Source organism: Salvelinus alpinus, chromosome 12 (assembly GCF_045679555.1).
Source record: "Salvelinus alpinus chromosome 12, SLU_Salpinus.1, whole genome shotgun sequence".
NCBI classification, from domain to species: Eukaryota; Metazoa; Chordata; class Actinopteri; order Salmoniformes; family Salmonidae; genus Salvelinus; species Salvelinus alpinus.
The window spans coordinates 6,827,102-6,853,317 of record NC_092097.1 but is presented as its reverse complement, the minus strand read 5'-3'; the positions used below and the strand labels follow the sequence as shown (position 1 = coordinate 6,853,317).

At 43.3% G+C, this 26,216-nt stretch overlaps 2 protein-coding genes across 6 annotated transcripts in view; one reads left to right on the top strand and one right to left on the bottom strand.

Annotated features, from left to right (window-relative positions):
• Positions 1–237: 237 nt before the first annotated feature.
• LOC139536537 (small ribosomal subunit protein eS10-like) lies at positions 238–5,534 on the bottom strand. Its single transcript, XM_071337120.1, has 6 exons — positions 5,097–5,534; positions 4,382–4,531; positions 2,246–2,420; positions 1,064–1,150; positions 748–803; positions 238–322 (listed from the first exon to the last, which is right to left on the bottom strand). Exons 2-6 carry the CDS (start codon positions 4,529–4,531, stop codon positions 275–277), a joined length of 516 nt encoding a protein of 171 aa, XP_071193221.1. The 5' UTR covers positions 5,097–5,534; the 3' UTR covers positions 238–274.
• A 1,001-nt stretch (positions 5,535–6,535) lies between these two features.
• LOC139536532 (protein kinase C and casein kinase substrate in neurons protein 1-like) overlaps positions 6,536–26,216 on the top strand; it is a 57,821-nt gene continuing 38,140 nt past the window's right edge. For 2 of the 5 annotated variants that reach the window (XM_071337107.1, XM_071337108.1), the window contains exons 1-3: positions 6,536–6,681; positions 11,716–11,799; positions 16,556–17,050. In XM_071337107.1, the coding sequence (XP_071193208.1) occupies positions 16,879–17,050 (172 nt within the window). In that variant the 5' untranslated portion in view covers positions 6,536–6,681; positions 11,716–11,799; positions 16,556–16,878. Of the gene's footprint in view, positions 6,682–11,715; positions 11,800–16,555; positions 17,051–19,604; positions 20,215–26,216 lie in introns of those variants that run through there. The other 3 variants (XM_071337109.1, XM_071337111.1, XM_071337110.1) reach the window with 3 other exon arrangements.

The following is a 26,216-nucleotide window of genomic DNA, read 5'->3' as shown; positions in this document are numbered from 1 at the left end:
TTTTTTGATCATTGTAACAAAGTGTCTACCTACTTAGTATTCCACTTAATACCTGTATTTACTATAGGTTGTTAAACCCCTGACTAAAGGACTGTACTTTGAATAACCTCTGCCACGCTTCAGCTAGTATAATTACTGTAGTGTGCAAATGAATAACTCCACACAAACATTGGAAAGAATGCTACATTAATCCAGAATGGTCCATATTTAAAGTACTGACAAATAAAAAGGACAAAGTTGTGTTGTGTGTTTATTGTAAAGTAATGATAGACATTTACTCCTGAGGAGGCTGCTGTCCTCGGCCACGTCCAAATCCACCCCTCTGAAAACAAAGAACAGGATAAGCTTCCACATCACAAGATAGTTGGTCAGCAAAACGAGTGTCATATAGTTATGTTTCCAATTCATGTCCCAAATGTGTCAACCCGAATAACTTTACAGTGTGTCTGGCTGCCCAATGTATGTTGTTTTTCACAATAGCGTATAATCAATTACAATTGCTCGTGGCAATGACATCTTGTTGAGTCTCAACTTAAATGCACACAAATAAGGCTTTGAATTGCCTATTCTAGTGCCATATAGATGTACAGTATACAACCTTTCAACGGTAGGCTATACAATAAACAATCATTTATGACCATTTATTATTCAGACTTGTCATGGTAACCGGTATACTGAGTCGGTCCCCAAGAACAGAGTTGAGCACCTGCTTCAGACTACATTACCATTAGGCAATACAGTACTTACAAATTGGAACTCTGTGGCTGAACCAGCACCTGCCTCTGCTTTCTTGTCTCCACCAGCTGTAAAGAAAATAACAGATTGTAATCAAAACAAATTCCAAAACGTTTTAGTTATCGCCATTTTCCTTCATTCATCACCATTCATACTAGTCACAAAGGCTGAGGAATAAGTCATTACCAATAACAAATGTGCTCACCAACTACTGGATCTCAAGGCAGATATTTGGAGCTACAAAGCACACTAGTCAGCAGATAGTGAAATTCCCAGTTGGTTGAAAGCGATGGTTAGGATTAGAGGGATTCTGTAAAACTATACATACGCGGTGCAGCAGATCTTCTGTAATTGTCTCTATCACCCCCATCACGGTTGAAGCGGGCAGGCCTCTCTCCCCTCTCTCCCTCCATACCTGGAAAAGAAAAGACAATGCTCAGCTGGGTGGAATGTCAGACTCAAAAACACAGGAAGGAACATCAGGTTTGGGTCCAATCAGCACCTATGACTATACAGTACAAAACCCGATAGTCCTCACTGTCCAGCTCCTGAGGGATGCAGTGTATGCAGACATGTTCCAACCCAGCTCTAAACCACCTTAGTCAAACAATCAAGGTCTAAATCAAAGACCATGATTAGTTGAATCAGTTAGTACAGGGCTGGTACTAAAGCCAGCACACCGCAGCCCCCCAGGACTGGAGTCACCCAGACCTGTTGAAGTAGGGCCTCATTAATAGCAGTAATACCCCATTCACATACTATACTGGTTTGGTTACTTTATTTTCATATAGTCTTTTCCAGCAACGAGGTGGATATGTAATAGTGATGGGGGTATAATATATATATATATATATATATACACATATATATATATATACATACATACACACACACACACACACACACACACACACACACAGGCTATATTTTGGACATTATAAAATCGACTCAAAGTATCGATATGTAAAAATAAAACTGAATCTGACTAATGAATACACCCCAGATATGGATCATCTCATCGCTGTAGCCCGTGACACAAACACCTCATTCAACTCATTGAGGGCTTGATGATTTGTTGAATCAGGTGTGCTTGTCTAGGGTTACAATAAACATGTGTACTGGTGGCGGTACTCCAGGACCAGGGATGGAACACAGCGCCAGGTAGCATTAGCTAACGCTAGTCAGCTGTATATGCGCCAAAGCGCCCGTATTTTTCATCCTATAGCTTGTTTTTAAATAGTAAACCATTTCCCCCCCATCACTTATTGCCATGACTGATCAGAAATGATCGAGCCCATGTCTTTCTGAAGCAGACATTGGCAGCAATATGTTTGAAACATCAAATCGCAGTATCGAAATGTAATACATATAGGAAGTGAGAATCGCAATACATATTGTATCGGCAACTAAGTATCGTCAGGTCCCTGGCAATTCCCAAGCCTAATGTGTAACCAGTCCAGGACAGTGCATCTCATTAGTGTGAAAATGGTTAGACTATAAGTGGACGTACCCTTGGGCCGGGGCCTCGCGGTCTCAGGACGCATCTGGCGGCGCAGGGTGGCGGGAACAATCTCAGGTGGAAGGTGCAGGAAGTCTCTCAGGTACTGGATACCTTCATTGGTGAGGTACCAGTAAAAATGGCGCCAGGCAAATTGCTCCTTGACATACCCAAGTGACTTCAAAGACTGAAAAACAAACATGAAAAAATATTTTAGTTGTTTTATATAAAGACAAAGCCCCAAAATCCAACAGTCATGACATGCTAGGGAAACATTTTCCGTAATCCAACTGTGTGCAAGTCTGAAAATCCACATCGGTGGTGTATTCATTAGTCAGAATCCATTGAAAAACATTTAGCAACAGAAAGTGTTTACTAAAGACACCAAACGGGGAGGGACCGAGATAAAATGTGTCCAATCGAAACTCTTGTTTTCATTGAAAAGCCAATTTTTTTCAGATTGAAGTAAACCGTTTCCGTTAATGAATACACTAGGGGTGTGCCGAGTCATCTGACAAAATGAGTATCGTAACTGATATGGGCAATTTTCTGGATGCAATCATATCAGAGTATTCTTTTGTAATTATCCGTGATACGAAACTTCTTCTTTCTTTTTTTTTCAGGTGCATGCAAGTATGTTTCTCATCTCTCAGTCACAGAGTTTCTCAACCATACTGTACTGTCTTTGAGTCAGTCATGTGCGTGGTCTAAATAACTCAACTGGCAAGCTTGCCTGTCTGTAAAGAGAAGGGCGGGCTGTACGTTGATCCTGGTGCTCTGATTGGCTAGGGTGAAGCTGTATCTCTGTCCACTCACTTAATATACTGAACAAAAATGAACGCAACATGCAACAATTTCAAAGATTTTACTGAGTTACAGTTCATATAAGGAAATAAGTCAATTGAAATCAAATCATTAGGCCCTGATCTATGGATTTCACATGACTGGGCATGGGGTGCAGCCAAGGGTGGGCCTTGGAGGGCATAGGCCCACCCAATCAGAATGAGTTTTACCCCACAGAATACATATATTAGACAGAAATACTCCTCAGCACCCGCCACCCCCCTCAGACGATCCCGCAAGTGAAGCCGCCGGATGTGGAGGTCCTGGGTTGGCGTGGTTACACGTGGTCTGCGGTTGCGAGGCCGGTTGGACGTACTGCAAAATTTTCTAAAACGACGTTGGAGGCAGCTTATGGTACAGAAATTAACATTCAATTCTCTGCCAACAGCTCTGATGGACATTCCTGCAGTCAGCATACCAATTGCAAGGTCCCTCAACTTGAGAATTCTGTAGAATTGTGTTGTGACAAAAGTGAACATTTTAGAGTGGCCTTTTATTGTCCCTAGCACAAGGTGCACCTGTGTAATGAGCTTCTTGATATGCCACACCTGTCTAGTGGATATATTCTCTTGGCTAAGGAGAAACGCTCACTAACAGGGATGTAAACAAATTTGTGAAGAACATTTTAGAGAAATAAGCATATGGAACATTTCTGGGATTTCAGCTCATGAAACATGGGACTAACACTTTACATTGTTGTTTTGTTATATATAACAATATATATAACAAGGTGAGGATGTTTGCTACCAAACTATCAATGAGCATAATATCCAACAAGTGGGGCAAGGGTAGGGAAAATAGATTAAACACTAATGCGCATTTTGACTAAGTGACAGCAAACTTAGCTGCCCACTGCAAATTGAGGATACAGACACGCACCCGGTGAGAATGGGCAGGGGGGTATTTTCCCAACATCTATTTAGGCATATTAAAAACACTCAAGTTTTTTCCTATCGCGAGTATAATACGATCCAACTGTCACTTTACGGATACGATTATGAGTATGGTCATGTCGGCACACCCCTAGAATACCCCAGAGATATGCATAATTTCATCACTGTCACCCTTGAGTCCACGCACATGAAAATTCACCTTGCTCAAATTCACCTTGCTCAGGTCATCACATCAACATGTAACAAAAATCCCAGAATTCAGATACAATCCAGTCTTTAACTCAACAGCCACAGTTTAACTGTGGACATCATGCTACTTGACAATAACTGCACCGGTCTCAAAGGACAGAACCAACTTGAGAAAAACTCAAACAGTAGAATCAATATCTCCTAAAGTTCAAGTGGCTCTCACCAGCATTGCTTTCATCACATGAAGGTTGGGCACGTTCTTGTCGGCCAATTCAGGGTGCTTGGGCAGATGCACATCTTTCTTCGCCACCATGACGCCCTCTTTGAAGAGGAGCTCATAGATGGCAATACGGTTCTTCTTAGGCATCAGCATCTATTCACACAACCGAAAATGAGACAAGCGTTAGCGTCAAATGCAATATAACAGGGATGTCCACCTACCCACATACTGGCTGGCTAACACCCCACTACAAGATTGTAAGGTTACTAAAGTCACAAGATTGGGAGTCCTAACTTATGTCAACTAACGTTACCCCAGCCGGTAGGTACGTTAAGCTAGCTAGCTAGCTTCTTCGGACAACTATGGGCTCATTTCCCAGGTGAGGTAGGTAACGAACCTTTTACCAGGCTTCTAGTGTCAAATGATAAAACCACATTTGGAACGAATTCCATCCGGCAGTGGTTACTACCTATCACACTAGCTTTGAAAAATAATTACAAATGATGTGATACGAGGACATAGCAGGGAAGTCCGTGTAGGTAGCTAGACTACCCTGTGTATTTTAACCTACATCTCGAATAATATAAGGCTTTTTGGGGAAATGTGTGGATGTTTATAACAATGACATACACATCTATCTAAAATTGAGAGTAACAGCTTCATTCAATGTAAGATGTCTTAGATTTATTCAGATTATCTTTGCTAGGCATTTGCCTACCTTGCCACTTGCTAGGGGACCGGAACCGGAAGGAACGACGGAAGGCGTTCAAGAGCGTTTATGCCCAGACGTTGGAACTAGCAGCTTTAGCGTCATCTACTGAACTGGCGGGAAAAGTGCAGTAGACTAAATGGAATTGCCTATAGACAGGGAATTATTATTCCGCATCGTCATTTTTGCAAATTAGCCTATGGGTAAAATAGCCATGCACTTTTGTTAATCAAATAAATTAATTGACACATATCTGCAATAGGTATACACTGTCTAAGCTTACACCACTTATCAAAGTGCTTTTCAACCTGAACCACCACTCGTCCTTTTTTGGAAATACGAGTTTATTTTATTTTTTTTACGTTAGAAGAAGCTTCAGATACATTTTCCGGTCTTGTTTGGGGATTCAGCCAGCGGTATTTGTACTGGGGTGTTCATTTAAAGACCATAACATTATTCTTCCATTGGACCATCCAGGGCCGGCTCCAGACATAAGCAGTCGCTTAGGGCCCCAGGCTGCTAGGGGGCCCACCCCCCCAAAAGGTTTTTAGGAACTGTCTGGTTCTCAACTTAGAATAGAATAGAGAGTTAGAATAGTAGAATACACAAGGTGTAAGTTCAACATTTGCTTGTGCTTCAGCAGTTTCTCCTGTTTTCAAATCAAATTTTATTGGTCACATACACCACAGGAGGCTGGTGCTACCTTAATTGGGGAGGACGGGCTTGTGGTAATGGCTGGAGCGGAATAGGTGGAATGGTTACCATGTGTTTGATGCCATTCCATTTGCGCCGTTCCAGCCATTATTATGAGCCGTCCTCCCCTGAGCAGCCTCCATTGACATACATATATTTAGCAGATGTTATCGAAATGCTTGTGTTCCTAGCTCCAACAGTGCAGTAGTATCTAACACTGACAGTCACTCAATTAGCCATGTCAGTTAACATTTTTTAGATTGTTAAATTAGTCTAGCCAATAATCTAAATTTATAGCAATCATGACCGAATACCGACTGGGCACGCAGAGCACATGCACAGGGGCCCTGACCTCCAGGTGGTCCTCATTGATTTTTGTTGTCACTCTTACTCAGATATCATTAACATGGCAAAATGTGTAAAATTGCAGGAAATTTGCTTTAAAACTGCAAAAATGTCTCTCCACACCATGGAAAAATCAGTAGAACTGCAGAAAAAATGCTTTGAAACAGCAAAAATATATAGTAGAATTGCATGAAATGTGTTAAAAAATTGCAACATTTTCTCTCCTCCACATGGCAAAATGTGTAAAATTGCAGGAAATTAACTTTCAAACATACATTTTTCTATCCGCCATCAAGAGGGGGGCCACACTTTTTTTTGATCCGCTTGGTGGAGGGGTCCCCAACCAAATCTCGTTTAGTGTCCCCAAAAGCTAGAGCCGGCCCTGGGACCATCCCCCACATGTCGCCTCTTGTCCTGCCGCTTTTTGTGCAGCACAAGGCAAGCCTTCACGCTGTCAATTGACGGAGAAGGGTCTACCTTTTTTAGTTGCTATAACGGGAACTATTTTTATATTTAGGCCAACAGGGGAGTCGGACACATCGCATTGTGTTCTCTGGTATGTTATGCATTTACAGTATATACGCATGCACCATTTCCAGTTTGTTTCAGTAGAAACGGAAAGAATAGGCTAAGAACTGCATCTTTGACTGGTAGGCTACGCAACCCATCATATTCTGCTACCGGGGACAGCGAGACTTTTCAACCCTACAGTTTTTTTTGTTGCTTTATTCTTTAGTAGCCTACATTTTATTACAATATACACTACAAGACCAAAAGTATGTGGACACCTGCTCGTTGAACATCTCATTCCAAAATCATGTGCATTAATATGGAGTTGGTCCCCCCTTTGCTGTTATAACAGCCTCCGCTCTTCTGGGAAGGCTTTCCACTAGATGTTGTAACATTGTTGCTGGAACTTGCTTCGATTCAGCCACAAGTTCATTAGTGGGGTCGGGCACTAATTTTGGGCGATTAGGCTTGGCTCACAGTCGGCGTTCCAAATCATCCCGAAGGTATTCGATGGGGTTGAGGTCAGGGCTCTGTGCAGGCCAGTCAAGTTCTTCCACACAGATCTCAACAAACCATTTCTGTATGGACCTCGCTTTGTGCACGGGGGCATTGTCATGCTGAAACAGGATAGGGCCTTCCCCAGACTGTTGCCACAAAGTTAGAGGCACAGAATATTCTAGAATGTCATTGTATGCTGGAGCGTTAAGATTTTTCTTCACTGGAGCTAAGGGGCATAGCCGGATCCATGAAAAACAGTCCCAGACCATTATTCCTCCTCCACCAAACTTTACAGTTGGCACTATTCAGTGTGGCAGGTAGCGTTCTCCCGGTATCCACCAAACCCAGATTCATCACTCCAGAGAATGCATTTCCAGTGTCCAATGGCAGTGAGCTTTTAATTTAAAAAAAGATTTAACCTTTATTTAACTAGGCTTTACATCACTCCAGCCGATGCTTGGCATTGCACATGGTGATCTTAGGCTTGTGTGCGGCTGCTCGGCCATGGAACCCCATTTCATGAAGCTCCTGGCGAACAGTTATTGTGCTGACAATTTTTACGTGCTTCAGCACTCGGCGGTCCCATTATGTGGGCTTGTGTGGCCTACCACTTCGCGGCTGAGCCATTGTTGCTCCTAGACATTTCCACTTAACAATAACAGCACTTACAGTTGACCAAATTTGACAAACTGACTTGTTGGAAACGTGGCATCCTATAACAGTGAAGTGGTAGGTCACACAAGCTCACAGAACTGGAACGGCAAGTGCTGGAGCGCGTAGCGCGTAAAAATCACCTGTCCTCGGTTGCAACACTCACTACCGAGCTCCAAACAGCCTCTGGAAGCAACGTCAGCACAATAACTGTTCGTCGGGAGCTTCATGAAATGGGTTTCCATGGCCGAGCTGCCACACACAAGCCTAAGATCATCATGCGCAATGCCAAGCGTCGGCTGGAGTGGTGTAAAGCTCGCCGCCATTGGACTCTGGAGCAGTGGAAACACATTCTCTGGAGTGATGAATTACGCATCACCATCTGGAAGTCCGACGGATGAATTTTGCTTTGGCGGATGCCAGGAAATTGCTACCTGCCCGAATGCATAGTGCCAACTGTAAAGTTTGGTGGTGGAGGAATAATGTTCTGAGGCTGTTTTTCATGGTTCAGGCTCCTTAGTTCCAGTGAAGGGAAATCTTAACGCTACAGCATACAATGACATTCTAGACGATCCTGTGCTTCCAACATTGTGGCAACAGTTTGGGGAAGGCCCTTTCCTGTTTCAGCATGACAATGCCCCCGTGCACAAAGCGTGGTCCATACAGAAATGGTTTTCCAAGATTGGTGTGGAAGAACTTAACTGGCCTGCACAGTGCCCTGAACTCAACCCCATCGAACACCTTTGGGAAGAATTGGAAAGCCGACTGCAAGCCAGGCCAAATCACCCAAACTTAGTGCCCGACCTCACTAATTCTCCTGTGGCTGAATGGAAGCAAATCCCTGCAGCAATGTTTCAACATCTCGTGGAAGCCTTCCCAGAAGAGTGGAGGCTGTTATAGCAGCAAAGGGGGGGCAGCAAAGGGGGGAACAACTCCATATTACTGTCCATGATTTTGAAATGAGATGTTCAACGAGGTGTCCACATACAGTACTTTTGGTAATTTAGTGTAGGTTGGCCTTGGTGATACTAGGCACTAGGCAGACCCAATCATGCCAAAGTTTACCTTAAAGAACAAGGAGTACTGTTTATCTTCAAAACTTTGTAAGAGTTGGCTCTGTTTAAGTGTCCACGTGTTGTTTGGCCAGCAAAAAAAAAAAAACTGCCCAGTAAACTGGCAATAGGTATGTGACAGCAAGAGGAATTTGTAGGACTGATGTGTCATTCCTCTCGCCTCTGACGTTCTCATTTTCTCAACCATGTTTGCCTTCAGAGCAGAAATGAGCTGCATGAAAGCCATCTGCTGTTGAAAAGAAATGCATGTATTTATGATTTTATCCGTCTGTTATGCTGCCTTCCACAATGTCTCCACGTAAGGAATGCTTATATAGGACACGAGGCAACTAGAAGAGCGGAGGGTCATATAGAGTGCAGTCTGTCTCGCTCTGTGTGTATGTGTTTGCCTAAGTGCATGCATGTCTCTGCATGCTTCTACGTGTTTGCGTCACGTGTCTGTGTATGTGTGTGTGTGTGTGTGTGTGTGTGTGTGTGTGTGTGTGTGTGTGTGTGTGTGTGTGTGTGTGTGTGTGTGTGTGTGTGTGTGTGTGTGTGTGTGTGTGTGTGTGTGTGTGTGTGTGTGTGTGTGTGTGTGTGTCTGTGTGTGTGTGTGTGTGTGTGTGTGTGTGTGTGTGTGTGTGTGTGTGTGTGTGTGTGTGTGTGTGTGTGTGTGTGTGTGTGTCCTGTGTTAGTGTGTCATTTCCTTAATGGGATGAATGGGGACCAGGACACACATCTGATTTATACACCCCAATTCAGCCGACCACACTGAAGGAGGAATGGCATACTGTATAGGCACCATTACTAATGTCATTAATTAGCCCAGATCATTTGGATTTCTCTCCTCCAGATGATTGTGGATCTGCCAGGGTAGGCTATTCCGCATGGAGACATACATGAATTGTTTGCCTCAGTCATTGTAATTCGTCCCTACAAGCCCGCTTGTCAATTGTGCTCGCCACAATCTTAATCCTACGCTAATAGACACTGCATTTTATTTGGCAAAATCACTGTTTTTTATCCATTTCCAGATTGTGTAGCCTGAATATGCTTTATTTGGAATAGTAAGGTTCAGCGATGCTGTATACAGATTTTCCAGCTTTGTAGTAGGCCTGGATGGAAATAGATTATTTGGATCCATATTAAACATATTTGGGTGGCAAAAAGAGAATATGCTACTTTCAGTATTGTGTGTGTGAATTTCACATGCGTGTTATTCATCTACAAGATGCCTTTTTACACGGCTTCCTATTACTATATCATTAACCACATCCATCTTAATAATATAAACAACAATATCTTCTGTGATATCCATTGACTTTTTTGGCATCAAAATGGCTTTGATGAAATTGACTAGTAGCTGTCATGTCTTACTTGCTTTAAACTTTTTGCAACATACTGCGTTATACTCCCATGCCCCAACTTCCCACACCCTCTCCTCTCTGAGTACTGAAGCTCAAGGGGATTTTCCCCCTCAACCAACTACACCACTAAATTAAAGGGTGCTCCTAACACGTTCTCCTGTAGGGCTCTCAGTGCTTGATCTGAACCATAGAAATCGAATTACTAGACCAGACAAAGCCACTCGGACCATGGCAATTTATTCTTTGCTATTCTAATCTAGTTCTATGGTCTGCCTGGTGGTGGAGGCTGAGTGCAAATTTTAGGATTGAGCTGTTTGGTAATTGGAGATAGTGATAGGATACTCACATGGGACAACTGGAGTGGACCGAGAGAGAGGCTGCATCCTGTGTCCTTAAAGGCGCAGGCCCAATATTTCCCATCGACTGTGTTATTTTTTTCTTTACATTTGACATTTAAGACATTTAGCAGACGCTCTTATTCAGAGGGAGTTACAGTGGATTAATCTGAAGGTAGTTAGGTGAGACAACCACATAGCCTATCAAATGAAATTGTATTTGTTACCAGTACCAAATACAACAGGTGTAGATCTTACCATGACACTCTTACTTACAATCCCTTAACCAACAATGCAGTTATGAAAAATAAGAGTAAGAAAATATTTACTAAATAAACTAAAGTAAAAAAATAAAAGTAACAACAAAATGACAAGAACGAGGCTATATACAGGGGGTACCGGCACCGTGTCAATGTGCGGGGGTACAGGTTAGTCGAGATAATTGAGGTAAAATGTACATGTAGGTAGGGGTAAAGTGACTAGTCAATAGTAAGCAATTTCTTCTCTCAATTAAGCAGCTATTAGCAAAGTCAGTGCTAGTTAGAAAAGTGCAAGTGTTAGTTTATTATTATTTTTGTTGTTGTTATGCTCACGTTACATCACTTCCTAGTCCACTGTCTGCATCGCAGAATGTGACTGGGGACTCGCTTACTTCAGGTATAATGTTTCGTGGAGGCACCTAGAATTAGTACTTAGAAATTGTTATATAGGTTGCTCCAAGTAAAGCACATCATGTGCTTTCATGAATTTGGTTGAGTCCTTCTCATTCTTTGTTCATTTCTCCTATATACAACAGAACGACCTTTGCAACATGTCCAGTCAACATAGGTCAGTCTCATCTGACATCACAGCCAAAACCTTGCCTCTTCCTCTTGGATGAGGAGAGGGCAGACAAGCTGTTGGCAGACTGACAATCTGCATTGATCCCTTCTGACTCTCTTTTCTGCTGTTATCTCCTGTCCGAGGGACAGACGGACAACGATGGAGAGCGACATTAGAAGAGAGGAGATCAGATGAATCTTTGTAAAGAGCCAGGTTGATATTGAGGAAGAGAGGGATTAGAGGAGATAGAACTGACGTCTCCGTCTCAGAGATTCATCTATCTAGCTGTTTGTTTGTCTGTCTGTCATTTTGTTTTATTATGAAATCCGTCATCCTCTCCCTCTTGTCTCCTTAGGTGTGCTCCTTCAGGGGAAGGGATTCTATAGGGCTCAGTCCTTACCCGGGGTTATATGGAAACCTGATTGACCCAGTAGAGAAGGTAAAGGTTTTCACTGATTTCTGATTAGACTAGGGTTGTGACAATGATGGAATTTGGGTTAATGATTAATTGTCATGCAAATAGCCACAGTTATTGTCATTTTTGTCGATTTTTTTTTTTTTAGCTTGTAATGCATCATAATCCATCTTTGAAAATATACCTGAAGAAATACCTAATAAACGCAACACAGCTTTGGTGACACCCCTGTCTAAAGAAATGTATGGTTTTGACCGCTCGGAAGTATTGGAAATTAAGCTTATCCTCCCAACCGTGCCGTTCTGCTATTATAATGAACTTTACCCTCTTCATGTAAAAATGTATAACTGCTAATGGGTTAACTATATTAACTTTAATATAAAGTTGAATCCACCCTTCTCCTAAAAATAATGTATTTAGGCAATTATGGTGATGATTTTTTTCAGTTCATGGTTATTCCATAATTGTCGGTTACACGATTATACAATAATTGTGTCATCCCTAGATTATGCGCTCAATGCATTCCACATAAACGTGCTACACTATGAGCATAACGCCCTCTGTATTCTACTATTTACACTTCCTCTATAGATGCTGGCCTTGAGCTTCTTAAACGCATCCCTCCTTTCTCAAACAAATCACTGGTCAGGCACAATTCGATAGGGAGAAAGCAAGATCTATAGTTAGTCCAAGAAAGGGAGGAAGAATGGATTTCTGGACAATACAAACACGGTATCTGGCTGAGTGGCGGTGATGGCAGCAGGAAGGCCCAGATCAGGCAGGCCCGGACACCCAAACCAACCAGGCTTGGCAGTAATTGAGCAAAGGGCCTAATAAAGGATCTGATAGAGCCTTATGGGGCTGGTCAAAAGTAGTGAACTGAATAGGAAGCCATTTTGGGATTCAAACAAAGAAGAACCCCTGTGGGTGTTGGCTGCAGGTTTTAACTGTTCATCTATAGTATTGATTTAGAGTCACCTAGAGCCAGGGGCAGGGAGGGGTGGAGGGGGAGGGAATGGCTTTATGTTGCCACAGCAACTGGATTTATTCAAGTTTGGTGCAGTAGACAGAGCTTAGGTATTTCCTTGGTGTGTGTGTGTGTGTGTGTGTGCGTGTGCATGTGCTTGTGTGCATGCATTTGATCGTGTGAGAGAGAGGGAGAGAGAGACAAAGAATGAAATACCCTGTAGCAGAGAGCACTTGTTTGATTGTAGACTGCTCCAAGGCCCCGTTTAATCCTCTGAACCCATGTTGGCACATCGAGCTGGGAGACAGACCCTATAGTCTCATTGTGAGGGTTTGTCACTTTTACAAGGGCCAGTCTCAGTGTAAATGTGCTCTAATCTGTGCCTTAATTGTGCTTTGACTCCAGCATCTCTGATAATGTAGATGGTATTTGATTACCTGCATCCTTGAATGGTGTTCCCTCTCACTACGCAGACAAGAGAGCTCATTCATGACAACACCATCAGAGAATCGCTCTCTGTGTGGATAGACACCGTGAGCAGCTGCAGTGTGTATTTGAGTGACTCATTTCGCCAAGTTGGCACTGTAACCTCTGAAACGATTGGCTGCCTCTCTGCAGAGGTCTGTAGCATTCCTGAGTATGGTTGCTCCAATGGTTGCTCTAGGCCAGGGCGAAGCATCGCCGCAACGTGTTACAGTACGTTTCGACCAGAAGCGGTGTCTCCGCTTGACAACTCCTCGCTCCAAAAGATTGTCCGCTTTATGGGCGTAGACGTGAACCTATTCAAGTAAGTAAGTAAATACATCAAAAAATATATATATATATGTACAGTACCAGTCAAAAGTTTGGACACACCTACTCATTCAAGTATTTTTCTTTATTTTTACTATTTTCTACATTGGAGAATAATAGTTTTTTCAAGCCACCGCGCGTCTACACCTGCATTGCTTGCCGTTTGGGGTTTTAGGCTGGTTTTCTGTACAGCACTTTGTGACATCAGCTGATGTAAGAAGGGCTTCATAAATACATTTTATTGATAAAAAATAACACATATGGAATCATGTAGTAACCAAAAAAGTGTTAAACAAATCAAAATATATTTTATATTGGAGATTCTTTTAAGTAACAACAGTCTTGAAGGAGTTCCCACATATGCTGAGCACTTGTTGGCTATGGCGTGTTGGCTGCTCTGCGGTCCAACTCATCCCTAACCATCTCAATTGGGTTGAGGTCGGGTGATTGTGGAGGCCAGGTCATCTGATGCAGCACTCCATCACTCTCCTTCTTGGTCAAATAGCTCTTACACAACCTGGAGGTGTGTTTTGGGTCTTGGGAATTCATTTTTCCGTCGATGATAGCAAGCTGTCCAGGCCCTGAGGGAGCCAAGCAGCCCCAAACCATGATGCTCCCTCCACCATACTTTACAGTTGGGATGAGGTTTTGATGTTGGTGTGCTGAGCCTTTTTTGCTCCACACATAGTGTTGTGTGTTCCTTCCGAACAACTCAACTGTAGTTTCATCTGTCAACAGAATATTTTGCCAGTAGCGCTGTGCAACATCCAGGTGCACTTTTGCAAACTTCAGATGTGCAGCAATGTTTCTTTTGGACAGCATTGGCTTCTTCCATGGTGTCCTCCCATGAACACCATTCTTGTTTAGTGCTTTACGTATCATAGACTTGTCAACAGAGATGTTAGCGTGTTCCAGAGATTTCTGTAAGTCTTTAACTGACACTCTAGGATTCTTCTTAAACATCATTGAACATTCTGCGTTGTGCTCTTGCAGTCATCTTTGCAGGACGGCCACTCCTAGGGAAAGTAGCAACAGTGCTGAACTTTCTAAATTTATAGACAATTTGTCTTGCCATGGACTGATGAACATCAAGGCTTTTAGAGATACTTATGTAACCCTTTCCAGCTTCATGCAAGTCAACAATTCTTAACCTTAGGTCTTCTGAGATCTCTTTTGTTCGAGGCATGGTTCACATCAGGCAATGCTTCTTGTGAATCGCAAACTCAAATTTTGTGAGTGTTTTTTACAGGGCAAGGCAGCTCTAACCAACATCTCCAATCTCGTCTCATTGATTGGACTCCAGGTTAGCTGACTCCTGACACCAGTCAGCTTTCGGGGAAGTCATTAGCCTAGGGGTTCACATACTTTTCCCAACCTACACTGTGAATGTTTAAATGAGGTGCAGAGGATTTGTCCTGATGGGAAATGCACTGCATTACTTCCTGGTGCAGCTCCTCATGTTGAAGGTCTGTGGCCTTCTGTGCTTTTTCTCCATCTCATCCAAAAATCTTCTTGGCCAAATGTCAATAATCCCCCAGAAAACTAATACAGTTCAAACAAAAATAAATAATAAACAAACTCTCACGCAACCTCCCTTTTTAACTAAAATGTTAAACACTCCTACAGTGCATTATTAGTTCACCAAAGGCACCGAAGGCACCGAACATTGAAAAGCGAGCGCAGCACAAAGAGAGACATTTTTTCAGTGTAAAGCACTGAAGGAGATAGAAAGAGAGATGGGCTCGGCTGTTGCATCCAGGCTTGCACGTGCACTCATCCGTCCGACACAATCCTTGATTGTTTGTTTGACAAAAGCTTGCAACAGTGTTGCTAGTAATCCATGTGATCAGAGGATGGAACGGTTCTAATGCATCAGCAGTAGCGCGATAACGAGGCGATCAAGAAACTTTTAGAAACTAAGCACGTTGAAACTACACAAGACTTCTGCAGAGTTCCACACGCCGTCGAAACTGCCGTGCTAGCCGAGAGCGCTTACACAGAGCCAGAAGAGCCATCTTTGTTTCCTCCTTCCTGACTGCTGCTGTGCTCTTAAAGTGGCAAGGCACAGTGAAAGCTCCGTGCAGGATTTCGCCAGACCCCCAAGCGATAAGACTGCTAAATAGTTAGTTAAATAGTTAACCAAATAGCTACCAGGACTATCTGCATTGCCCCTTTTTGACTCATCACATTACTGCTACTGTTAATTAACTGTCACATTATTCCTAGTTATAAAAATAATAATAAATAACAAAACAACCCAAAACACAGAACATAGAACACTGACAACAATCAAAGCTATATACAGGTGTCATCAGATCCGGAGGACATGAGAACAGAATTAGCAGAGGTCCTGGAAAGCTTTTCTGAACACCACGATCTTGAGCTGTGCCTTAAAAGAAGACAGCCCTAATAGTGTCTGGAAGTGTGTTCCACAGCTGCAGAGCTGCGCAACTGAAATCCCTGTCACCCATAGTTTATAGTCTGCTGAAGGGACACTGACCTGGAGGAGTGAAGAGTGCATGTGGGGCAGGAGGGTAGAATGAGGTCCGACAGGTACTTGGGTTCAGAGCTGTGGATAACTTGGTTGGTGTGAAACAGGATTTTGTTGTCGATGCGTGAGCATATAGGGAGCCAGTGACGGTTGAACAGTACTGGAGTGATCAGGATACTTGCAGAGCACTTCTGCAAATCCTGTAGCCTGTTTAGGCACTTGGCAAATGCGTCAACAAAATGGGCATTACAATAGTCCAGACGGGATGAAATAAAGGTATGGATGAGTTGCTCAGCTGCAGGTTGTGATAGCATAAGTCGTAACCTGGAAACAATCTGTAGATGGGAAAATTTGACTTTGGTCATACTCTTGATGTGGGCCTGAAATGAGAGCTGACTGTCAAATATCAACACAGGTTGCAAACCTCACTGGAAGGGAGGACCTTGACACTATCAATATTGAGGCTGCAGCTGCTGATGTTGTGTATGATGGTGCGAGTGCTAATCAGGACGACCTCCATCTTTTTGCAGGTTAACTGCAGGAAACTCAACCGCATCCACGCTTTGATGTCCTGCAGGCAGCTGACCAGAAGTGCAGTGGCAGTATTTGTGGAGACATACAGCTGAGTGTCATCCGCATGAAAGTGAAAGCCCAGTCCCTGTTTCCTCAAGATAGTTCCAAGTGGCAGCATGTAGATACAAAACAGTAGTGGCCCCAGGACCGAGCTTTGAGGCGACCCCATGTCGGACCACAACTGTGTCTGACTTACTAGGACCGATAGCTATAAACTGGAAGCAATCTGTGAGATGGGACCTGAACCAGTCCAGTATCTGACAGGCCCAGGAGCTTCTCCATGCGGTCCAGCAGGATGGCGTGGCTGATCGTGTCGAATGCTGCTTTGAGGTCCAACAGTATGAGGATGCTTGCAGCCACAGAGTCAGCATTCATCAGGAGGTCATTGGTGGCCCTTACCAGGGCAGTCTCGGTGCTGTGTCTAGCTCCGGAACCCGACTGGAAGGGTTCAAGTAGGTTGTGAGTGACCAAATGGTTTTGGAGCTGGTTAGAAACAGCACATTCGAGGAGCTTACTCAGGAAGGGCAGGTTGGAAATAGGCTTGTAAACTCAGCAAAAAAAGAAACATCCTCTCACTGTCAACTGTATTTATTTTCAGCAAACTTAACATGTGTAAATATGTGTATGAACATAACAAGATTCAACGACTGAGACATAAACTGAACAAGTTCCACAGACATGTGACAGTCCGATGATGCTGTGACACACCGCCCCAGACCATGATGGACTCTCCACCTCCAAATCCAGAGTACAAGCCTCGGTGTAACGTTCATTCCCTCGACGATAAACGTGAATCTGACCATCACCCCTGGTGAGACAAAACCGAGACTTGTCAGTGAAGAGCACTTTTCGCCAGTCCTGTCTGGTCCAGCAACGGTGGGTTTGTGCCCATAGGCGACGTTGTTGCCGGTGATGTCTGGTGAGGACCTGCCTTACAACAGCCTACAAGCCCTCAGTCCAGCCTCTCTCAGCCTATTGGGGACAGTCTGAGCACTGATGGAGGGATTGTGCGTTCCTCGTGTAACTTGGGCAGTTGTTGTTGCCATCCTGTACTTGTCCCACAGGTGTGATGTTCGGATGTACCGATCCTGTGCACGTGTTGTTACACGTGGTCTGCCACTGCGAGGACGATCAGCTGTCCGCCCTGTCTTCCTGTAACGCTGTCTTAGGCGTCTCACAGTACGGACATTGCAATTTATTGCCTTTGCACATCAGCAGTCTTCATGCCTCCTTGCAGCATGCCAAAGGCACGTTCACGCAGATGAGCAGGGACCCTGGGCATCTTTCTTTTGTTTTCAGAGTCAGTAGAAAGGCCTCTTTAGTGTCCTAAGTTTTCATAACTGTGACCTTAATTGCCTACCGTCTGTAAGCTGTTAGTGTCTTAACGACCGTTCCACAGGTGCATGTTCATGAATTATTTATGGTTCCTTGAACAAGCATTGCGAAACAGCGTTTAAACCCTTTACAATGAAGATCTGTGAAGTTATTTGGATTTTTACGAATTATCTTTGAAAGACACAGGGTCCTGAAAAAGGGAATTTTTTTGTTGTTGCTGAGTTTAGTTCTAGAGGTTGTCAGGGTCAGATCCGGGATTTTTAAGTACTGGTGTGACAGCGGCCAGTTTGAGCTGAAGAGGAACACATCCAGTGTGTTCCAGAGCAGGTAAGCAGGTGGGGATAGTGTCAAGTGTGCAAGTGGTAGGCCTCATTGTTTTAACCAGCTTGGTTACATCCGCTGCAGTTACTGTGGTGAAGGTGGAGAACCTGGGCTCAGGGAGCATAGGACTGGCTATCTCAACTACCAGGCCTGGAGAAGATAGGATGATGTTGTTGATGTTTTACATTTAGCTTTGGAAGAAGCACAGGTATTGATTGCACCGTTCTGGGGGAGCTGAGGTAGCAGAATTGTTCAAAGGTTGGAGGAGCTTTGCTCACAGTAAAGAACAACACCTGGGAGTTACCACTGCTGATCAGTTGAGAATAATAGGATGTCCGAGCTGCATTTAATATATACTAGATATATACTTATATGTACATATCTACCTCAATTACCTCGTACCCCTGCACATCAACTCGGTACTGGTACCCCGTGTATATAGCCAAGTTAGCGTTACGCAATTGTGTATTTATTATGACCTTTTATTTGATTTATTATACTACGTTTGATATTTTCTCTATTTTTATTTCTCTCTGCATTGTTGAGAAGGGCCGGCAAGTAAGCATCTCCCTGTTAGTCTACACCTGTTTTTTTTTACAAAGCATGTGACAAAATAAGATTTGATGAGAGCGTCAGAGGGAAACAGGAGCAATTAACGCAGAATTATTTTACAGCAGTCACCTCACCAGACCTGCCCTCGTGTCTGTTGGCGCTACTCCCACTATGTTCAGGGATTACAGTCTGGATACATGCGAGCTGATGGGGAGGTCATGTGTCGAGAATAAAAACAGAAATAAAAAGCCTGCAGGTGGTATAGTATATTATATGCTGCTCCCAGGTGCTTTGATCCAACTGCACCACAATACACAGACAATGTTTCAGCTCGAATAGCCTTCATATGAGCAGCGTTTACCGTGTGCAAGCTTCCTTTCTTCATTCATCAGTATTTACTCGTGGTCCAGCACCCAGTGTGGGAATTTGGGATGTGCATATCATTTCCACATCCAACAGAAAGAAAAGATTGGGGTCAGTCTTGTGCAGTAGCCAGCAGGAGAGAGAAGCCTTTGTGTTTGAAGTGTAGGAGAATTAGTTTGATCCCCTCTCAGTCTGAGTCAGTCGAGCTACACATTCTCTCTATCATTCCCTAAGGTGCTGCCAGAAAGGGAGGGAGGTGTGTGTTGAAAGCAGACTGAGTCTATGAAATGAGGCTGCTGCTGTTGCTTATCTATGCTCTGCTCTAAGGCAAGCTTTTGATGGGTGGGAGTGATTCCGCACCCCCCCATTCGATAAACACACACAACCCTCCTGCCGATTGCAATGTGTCCTAAGATCGCCACGTCAGCTTTGATCTGATCCGCTGCTGTTTCCTGCCAGACAACACACCTAACAGGACTCTTCTGTTACCTACACGCACGTCCGGATTTTGTCCGAAAATAAGGTTTATTGCCTATTTCCTTCCTTTCAGCCCCTTATTTCCTTCCTTACATTCCTGCCCCCCTCTTTCTCTGCTGCTCCTTTCTCCCTCCTGCCTCTTTTTTTCCTGTCCATTTTCTCTCCTGTCCTTTTCCTCTCCATGACAACGGTTCTCCTTGAGACTTCCTAGGAATGTGTCAGACAGACAGGGAGGGAGTGCCCTCACTGGCAGCTGGCTAATTATTGATGGCCTTGCCGGTCTTCATGAGGATGTGTCAAAGTTCAGTCGGTGTGTATGTGTGTGTTTTTGTGTGTTTGTGTGTGTGTGTGTGTGTGTGTGTGTGTGTGTGTGTGTGTGTGTGTGTGTGTGTTGCGCGGGTGCTTAGACAACAGGGTGTGTCGTCTCCTTCAGGTGCATAGCTGTGCTAGTTGCCTCTAGCCTCTAACACTGTCCGTCTCGAGTGACACATCTCGCAAGTTTGGACACAGATCGTTCCGAGTGTTGCTCACAAGGACTTAGCCAGCACACACAGACAAGAGTGACCAGGTACAGTACTGTTGTTATGTTACTTTAAAATACACAATATAGATCAATATATACTTTCTGAAATATTTACAGTTTTAATAACCTAGTCTACATACATATCATGTAGAATGTTAGAAAAATCAGGGTTCTTTAGAGAACTCCTGTACGCATGATTCAGTGGAGGCTGCCGAGGGGAGAACGGCGCATAATGACGCATAATGACTGGAACAGGGCAAATGAAATGGCATCAAACCATGTGTTTGATGCATTTCATACCTTTCCACTGATTCTGCTCTAGCCATTACCACAAGCCTGTCCACCCCAATTAAGGTGCCACTAACCTCCTGTGTTATGATTTGTTGATTATGTGAACAATACTCCTCCACTGGATTAATGTATTAAGATCACTGCAGACAGTCAAACAGGACGTTGGGCCTTTGGATAACATGTTGATTTATCAATCCGTCTATCAAAAAATATGTTATTTTCTCCAAAAAAAAGGGTACACTGGTTTAACTTGAACTGCTTGCGCTCTTGAAATCGATCCTGAGTGTATGGGTGTTAGAGGGGGTTGTTCTCGGATACCTTGGATACACACGTGTTGCTAAGCAAATAGATGTCGTAATTTATGTACCTATGATGTCACCACAATAGCGAAGTGTGTATGGTTGTTTTGTGGATTTACTGCACTTTGTTATGCTCTTGTCCTTTTCTCTCATGGCCGTATTGAATCATTGAGCCCCTCTGCCCTTTCATGACACCAGGTGTCCCCTCTCTCTCTCTCTCTCTCTCTCTCTCTCTCTCTCTCTCTCTCTCTCTCTCTCTCTCTCTCTCTCTCTCTCTCTCTCTCTCTCTCTCTCTCTCTCTCTCTCTCTCTCTCTCTCTCTCTCTCTCTCTCTCTCTCTCTCTCTCTCTCTCTCTCTCTCTCTCTTCCTCTTTCTCTCTCTCTCTCTCTCTCATTATTTCCAGTGTTACTTCCAGTGCCCATCTTTAGTTTTTGGGTGTTGGCCAAGCATTAGCCTCGTACTAAACATCCTGATCTCACAATCTGTTTTGCTTGCATTCTGTTTCGAAGGGAGGGGCTCAAACGGTTTGAATCCAAGGGACCAGGGATCCAGCCTAGAAGCACGGCTCCCATTGTTTTGTTTCGGTACTGCAGTTGAACTGACGCCCGGCCCAGAACGACAATTTCCGTAGACGGCCACATAGAGAAGTCAGATTTTAAAAATCCTAATAAGACACTAGTCATCACCTTTGTGCACAAAACATCCATTGAATTATTCAAATAATTGTCGCTGAGGCTGATTGTTTTTCCATCAATCACAGTCGAAGATATCAACATTATATATTCATCCAAAGTCTGCCATGTTTTTGGATGATGTCACGACGTCGTCGCTGCTCACACTGCTCCCTGTGTGCACTGAGGGCTAGTGCGCATGTGATGTTGATCCGTATAAACCGGGTGCAACCCGGATATAGACGGTCCACAAAAGTAGATAACCTTGAAAACAACGGTGGGACATACTGGGCGCAGTCTCCAGTTAATATTACACCTCGGTGATTGAATCTGGTCGTGGCCAGACTGTATCTATGTAGCAAAACAGAATGTAAGCCTGCGAGATCAGGATGGTTGGTACGAGGCTAAAGCATTCCCATCCCGAGGAGAAATCTGTCAGGAGCAGCTCTGTTGGCTGTTTCCTTCCCTGTTAGTCAACTGTGCAGTCACCTGGAGTGTGACTCACGCTTTTACTCTTATCAATGGTCAACGTATATAAAGATGGCAAAATTCAGATATGACGTCATTGTTTTAGCACTATCCACGAGGATTGGGCGATGTCTGGAATGACTCATCATCCCATCGCTGATATACGATTGTATATGGTATACGATTGCGCACGGGCATTCTTTATACGTTACTAATGTTTTCTTGTGGTTTTTATGGAAAGTTTTCTTAAGGTTCTCAAATCAAATCAAATTTGATTGGTTACATACACATTTTTGGCAGATGTTATTGCGGGTGTAGTGAAAGGCTTGTGTTCCTAGCTCCAACAGTGCAGTAATATCTAACAATATACAACAATACACACAAATCTAAAAAGTTAAATAATGTAACTAAGAAATATAGAAATATTAGGATGAGCAATTTCGAAGTTAGAGTATAAATATGTATATATATATATGTATATATAAATATACATATATACAGTGGGGAGAACAAGTATTTGATACACTGCCGATTTTGCAGGTTTTCCTACTTACAAAGCATGTAGAGGTCTGTAATTTTTATCATAGGTACACTTCAACTGTGAGAGACGGAATCTAAAACAAAAATCCAGAAAATCACATTGTATGATTTTTAAGTAATTAATTTGCATTTTATTGCATGACATAAGTATTTGATCACCTACCAACCAGTAAGAATTCCGGCTCTCACAGACCTGTTAGTTTTTCTTTAAGAAGCCCTCCTGTTCTCCACTCATTACCTGTATTAACTGCACCTGTTTGAACTCCTTACCTGTATAAAAGACACCTGTCCACACACTCAATCAAACAGACTCCAACCTCTCCACAATGGCCAAGACCAGAGAGCTGTATAAGGACATCAGGGATAAAATTGTAGACATGCAACAGGCTGGGATGGGCTACAGGACAATAGGCAAGCAGCTTGGTGAGAAGGCAACAACTGTTGGCGCAATTATTAGAAAATGGAAGAAGTTCAAGATGACGGTCAATCACCCTCGGTCTGGGGCTCCATGCAAGATCTCACCTCGTGGGGCATCAATGATCATGAGGAAGGTGAGTTATCAGCCCAGAACTACACGGCAGGACCTGGTCAATGACCTGAAGAGAGCTGGGACCACAGTCTCAAAGAAAACCATTAGTAACACACTACACCGTCATGGATTAAAATCCTGCAGCGCACGCAAGGTCCACCTGCTCAAGCCAGCGCATGTCCAGGCCCGTCTGAAGTTTGCCAATGACCATCTGGATGATCCAGAGGAGGAATGGGAGAAGGTCATGTGGTCTGATGAGACAAAAATAGAGCTTTTTGGTCTAAACTCCACTCGCCGTGTTTGGAGGAAGAAGAAGGATGAGTACAACCCCAAGAACACCATCCCAACCGTGAAGCATGGAGGTGGAAACATCATTCTTTGGGGATGCTTTTCTGCAAAGGGTACAGGATGACTGCACCGTATTGAGGGGAGGATGGATGGGGCCATGTATCGCGAGATCTTGGCCAACAACCTCCTTCCCTCAGTAAGAGCATTGAAGATGGGTCGTGGCTGGGTCTTCCAGCATGACAACGACCCGAAACACACAGCCAGGGCAACTAAGGAGTGGCGCCGTAAGAAGCATCTCAAGGTCCTGGAGTGGCCTAGCCAGTCTCCAGACCTGAACCCAATAGAAAATCTTTGGAGGGAGCTGAAAGTCCGTATTGCCCAGCGACAGCCCCGAAACCTGAAGGATCTGGAGAAGATCTGTATGGAGGAGTGGGCCAAAATCCCTGCTGCAGTGTGTGCAAACCTGGTCAAGAACTACAGGAAACGTATGATCTCTGTAATTGCAAACAAAGGTTTCTGTACCAAATATTAAGATCTGCTTTTCTGATGTATCAAATACTTATGTCATGCAATAAAATGCTAATTAATTACTTAAAAATCATACAATGTGATTTTCTGGATTTTTGTTTTAGATTCCGTCTCTCACAGTTGAAGTGTACCTATGATAAAAATGACAGACCTCTACATGCTTTGTAAGTAGGAAAACCTGCAAAATCGGCAGTGTATCAAATACTTGTTCTCCCCACTGTATATATATATGGGATGTATAGACAACATGGACAGTATATGGATAGAATATGTAGTATATTTGAAGAACAGAATATGTTGATTGTGAGGTATTTTTGGTCAGTTGAACAAAAGGACTTGAGTTCCTGTACATTACCACAATCACACCATGAGTAGTTAATCATGAAACATACACCTGAGCCTTTCTTTTTCCCGGAGAACCCAGCTGGCTGTATGGACGGGGACAGTATATCCGGAAAGAGCCATGATTCCGTGAAACAGAGTATATCACAGTCCCTGATGTCTCTCTGGAAGGAGATCCTCGCACTGAGCTCTTCTACTTTATTGTCCAGATACTGAACATTAGCAAGTAATATACTCAGAAGCAGTAGATGGTATGCACGCCTCCTGAGTCAGATTAAAAGTCCACTCTGAATACCTCTTCTCCATTGGCGGTGTCTTGGAGCAGTCTCTGGGATAAGTGGAATTGCCTTGGGGGGTACGAACAAAGGATTCAATTCAGGAAAGTTGTATTTCTGGTTGAAATGCTGGGGATTTACCGCCGTTCTAATATCCAAAAGTTCTTACTGGCTCTATGTAATAATGCAAAAGACGTTCTGAGCTAATAATGTGAGAAATAACACACAAAGAAATGAAATACAGAAAAGTTGCTTAGGAGCCATGAACAGGGTGACCATGTCTATATCTTATATTCTGAGAACATGACTTTAAATAGAACCATGAGGAAACCTGCAGAAAACGTTATGCTGAAGTACTGAAATTCCCACAGGAGAACATTGTTTCTTAACATTCTCTGAACGTTCTGAGAACATGACTTTAACTAGAACCATAAGGAAACCTGTAGAAACCTGCTAAATATGTTAACGAGCGCAAAACGGGGAAAAAACGAATTGCAAAGAAAGGAAATCATGCTCATAAAGTTATGCATATGTTGGTAGGTGCTACCGAATGTTACTTTTGGTGAGTTTGGACATTTACAAGGGAATGAGAATGAGAGACATTGTGCAAATGAGCAAAATTTTGATGCATGCTTGTCTGAAGGAATAACAGAACTGGCTCTGAAGCAGCATGTATACACGCTGTGTCTGTGTGGAGTCTGGAGTGGACAAGGCCACATGCCTGCCTGCTCTGTTCGGAGAAGAGGGGGGAGGAGCAGACGGTGAGAACAGAGAAGAGGAAAAAACACAAGGAAATCAAGATAGCAGTGGCAGCTGTACAGATAACTCATCCAATGGGCTTTGACTTCTCAAACATGACAGAAAGCTAACACAATATGATGCCTCATCACCATTGTAATTCAACCTCTTACTTAGTTAAGTAGCAAGTTAAACTTAGGGGTCGAGTTAACACAGAATTTTTCACGCAGGAAAAAAAGATAAAACACATAAGAAATATCTTGTTGCATTTTGTAAACGCAGATCTAAAATGCATCTTATTGTAATTTCTGCTCGGCATCAGACACATTTTCTGCTTCAGATGCATTCCAATCAGATGAGAGTTCACGATGGGCATTCTATCAACAGACAGCGCTCTGGCTGACGTGTAGCTACTTTTCTCCAGTACTTTTCTTGGTGTAGCCAGCCTACTTTCCTCCGGTAAAATGCCAGATTCATGTTAAGCAAAACATTAGGAAATGTAGCTGTCTATGTTCTTTCTATAATAAACATTATAAATAGGATGACCATGCTACGTTTTTTGCAAAAAAGACCTTGCTTTTTTTCATGTACTTGTGTGGCTGCCAGCCAAATAGCATTGCAGCCAAACTTTTGTCATCTGATGAAAATGAAGCAATTTTCTGCTGAATGTGTAGCACTAGTGTTTTTTCTGTGAAGGAAAACTATAGTTGCACGCCCCTGATCACTCTGTTGAAGCAAAAACACACGGTTAACTTTCAATATAAAATACGACCCCTGTCAATACACCACTGGACTCACCTACTCCCGCTTTCTTCCATTGAGCTATTTACAAACAAACACTTGACTGGCTCAACTTTTCTGTGAAACTAAGGTAAGCTTCCTAATGTAAAATAATGTGACAGGTGAAATGAAGAATGTGATCTGCTTTTATTACAGAAGTTTACTGAAATATAGATTCAGATTCAAACAACTTTCTGAGATAGAAATCCGTTAGGCCTATAGATTCATTCGATGGTTGATCATGAAAGAGTAGGCTACAGCTAGGCCAAGAAGTCACATTCAAATGGAATGGGGATCG

What these genes read in the sequence shown, in the direction of transcription:
- LOC139536537 (XM_071337120.1), bottom strand. Translation starts at nt 4,531, where the DNA reads ATGCTGATGCCTAAGAAGAACCGTATTGCCATCTATGAGCTCCTCTTC. An exon ending in CAGAAGATCTGCTGCACCGC is followed by an intron (nt 804 to 1,063) that starts GTATGTATAGTT and finishes TTTTCTTTACAG; the next exon opens with CTGGTGGAGACAAGAAAGCA. An exon ending in CAGCCACAGAGTTCCAATTT is followed by an intron (nt 323 to 747) that starts GTAAGTACTGTA and finishes CTTTGTTTTCAG; the next exon opens with AGGGGTGGATTTGGACGTGG.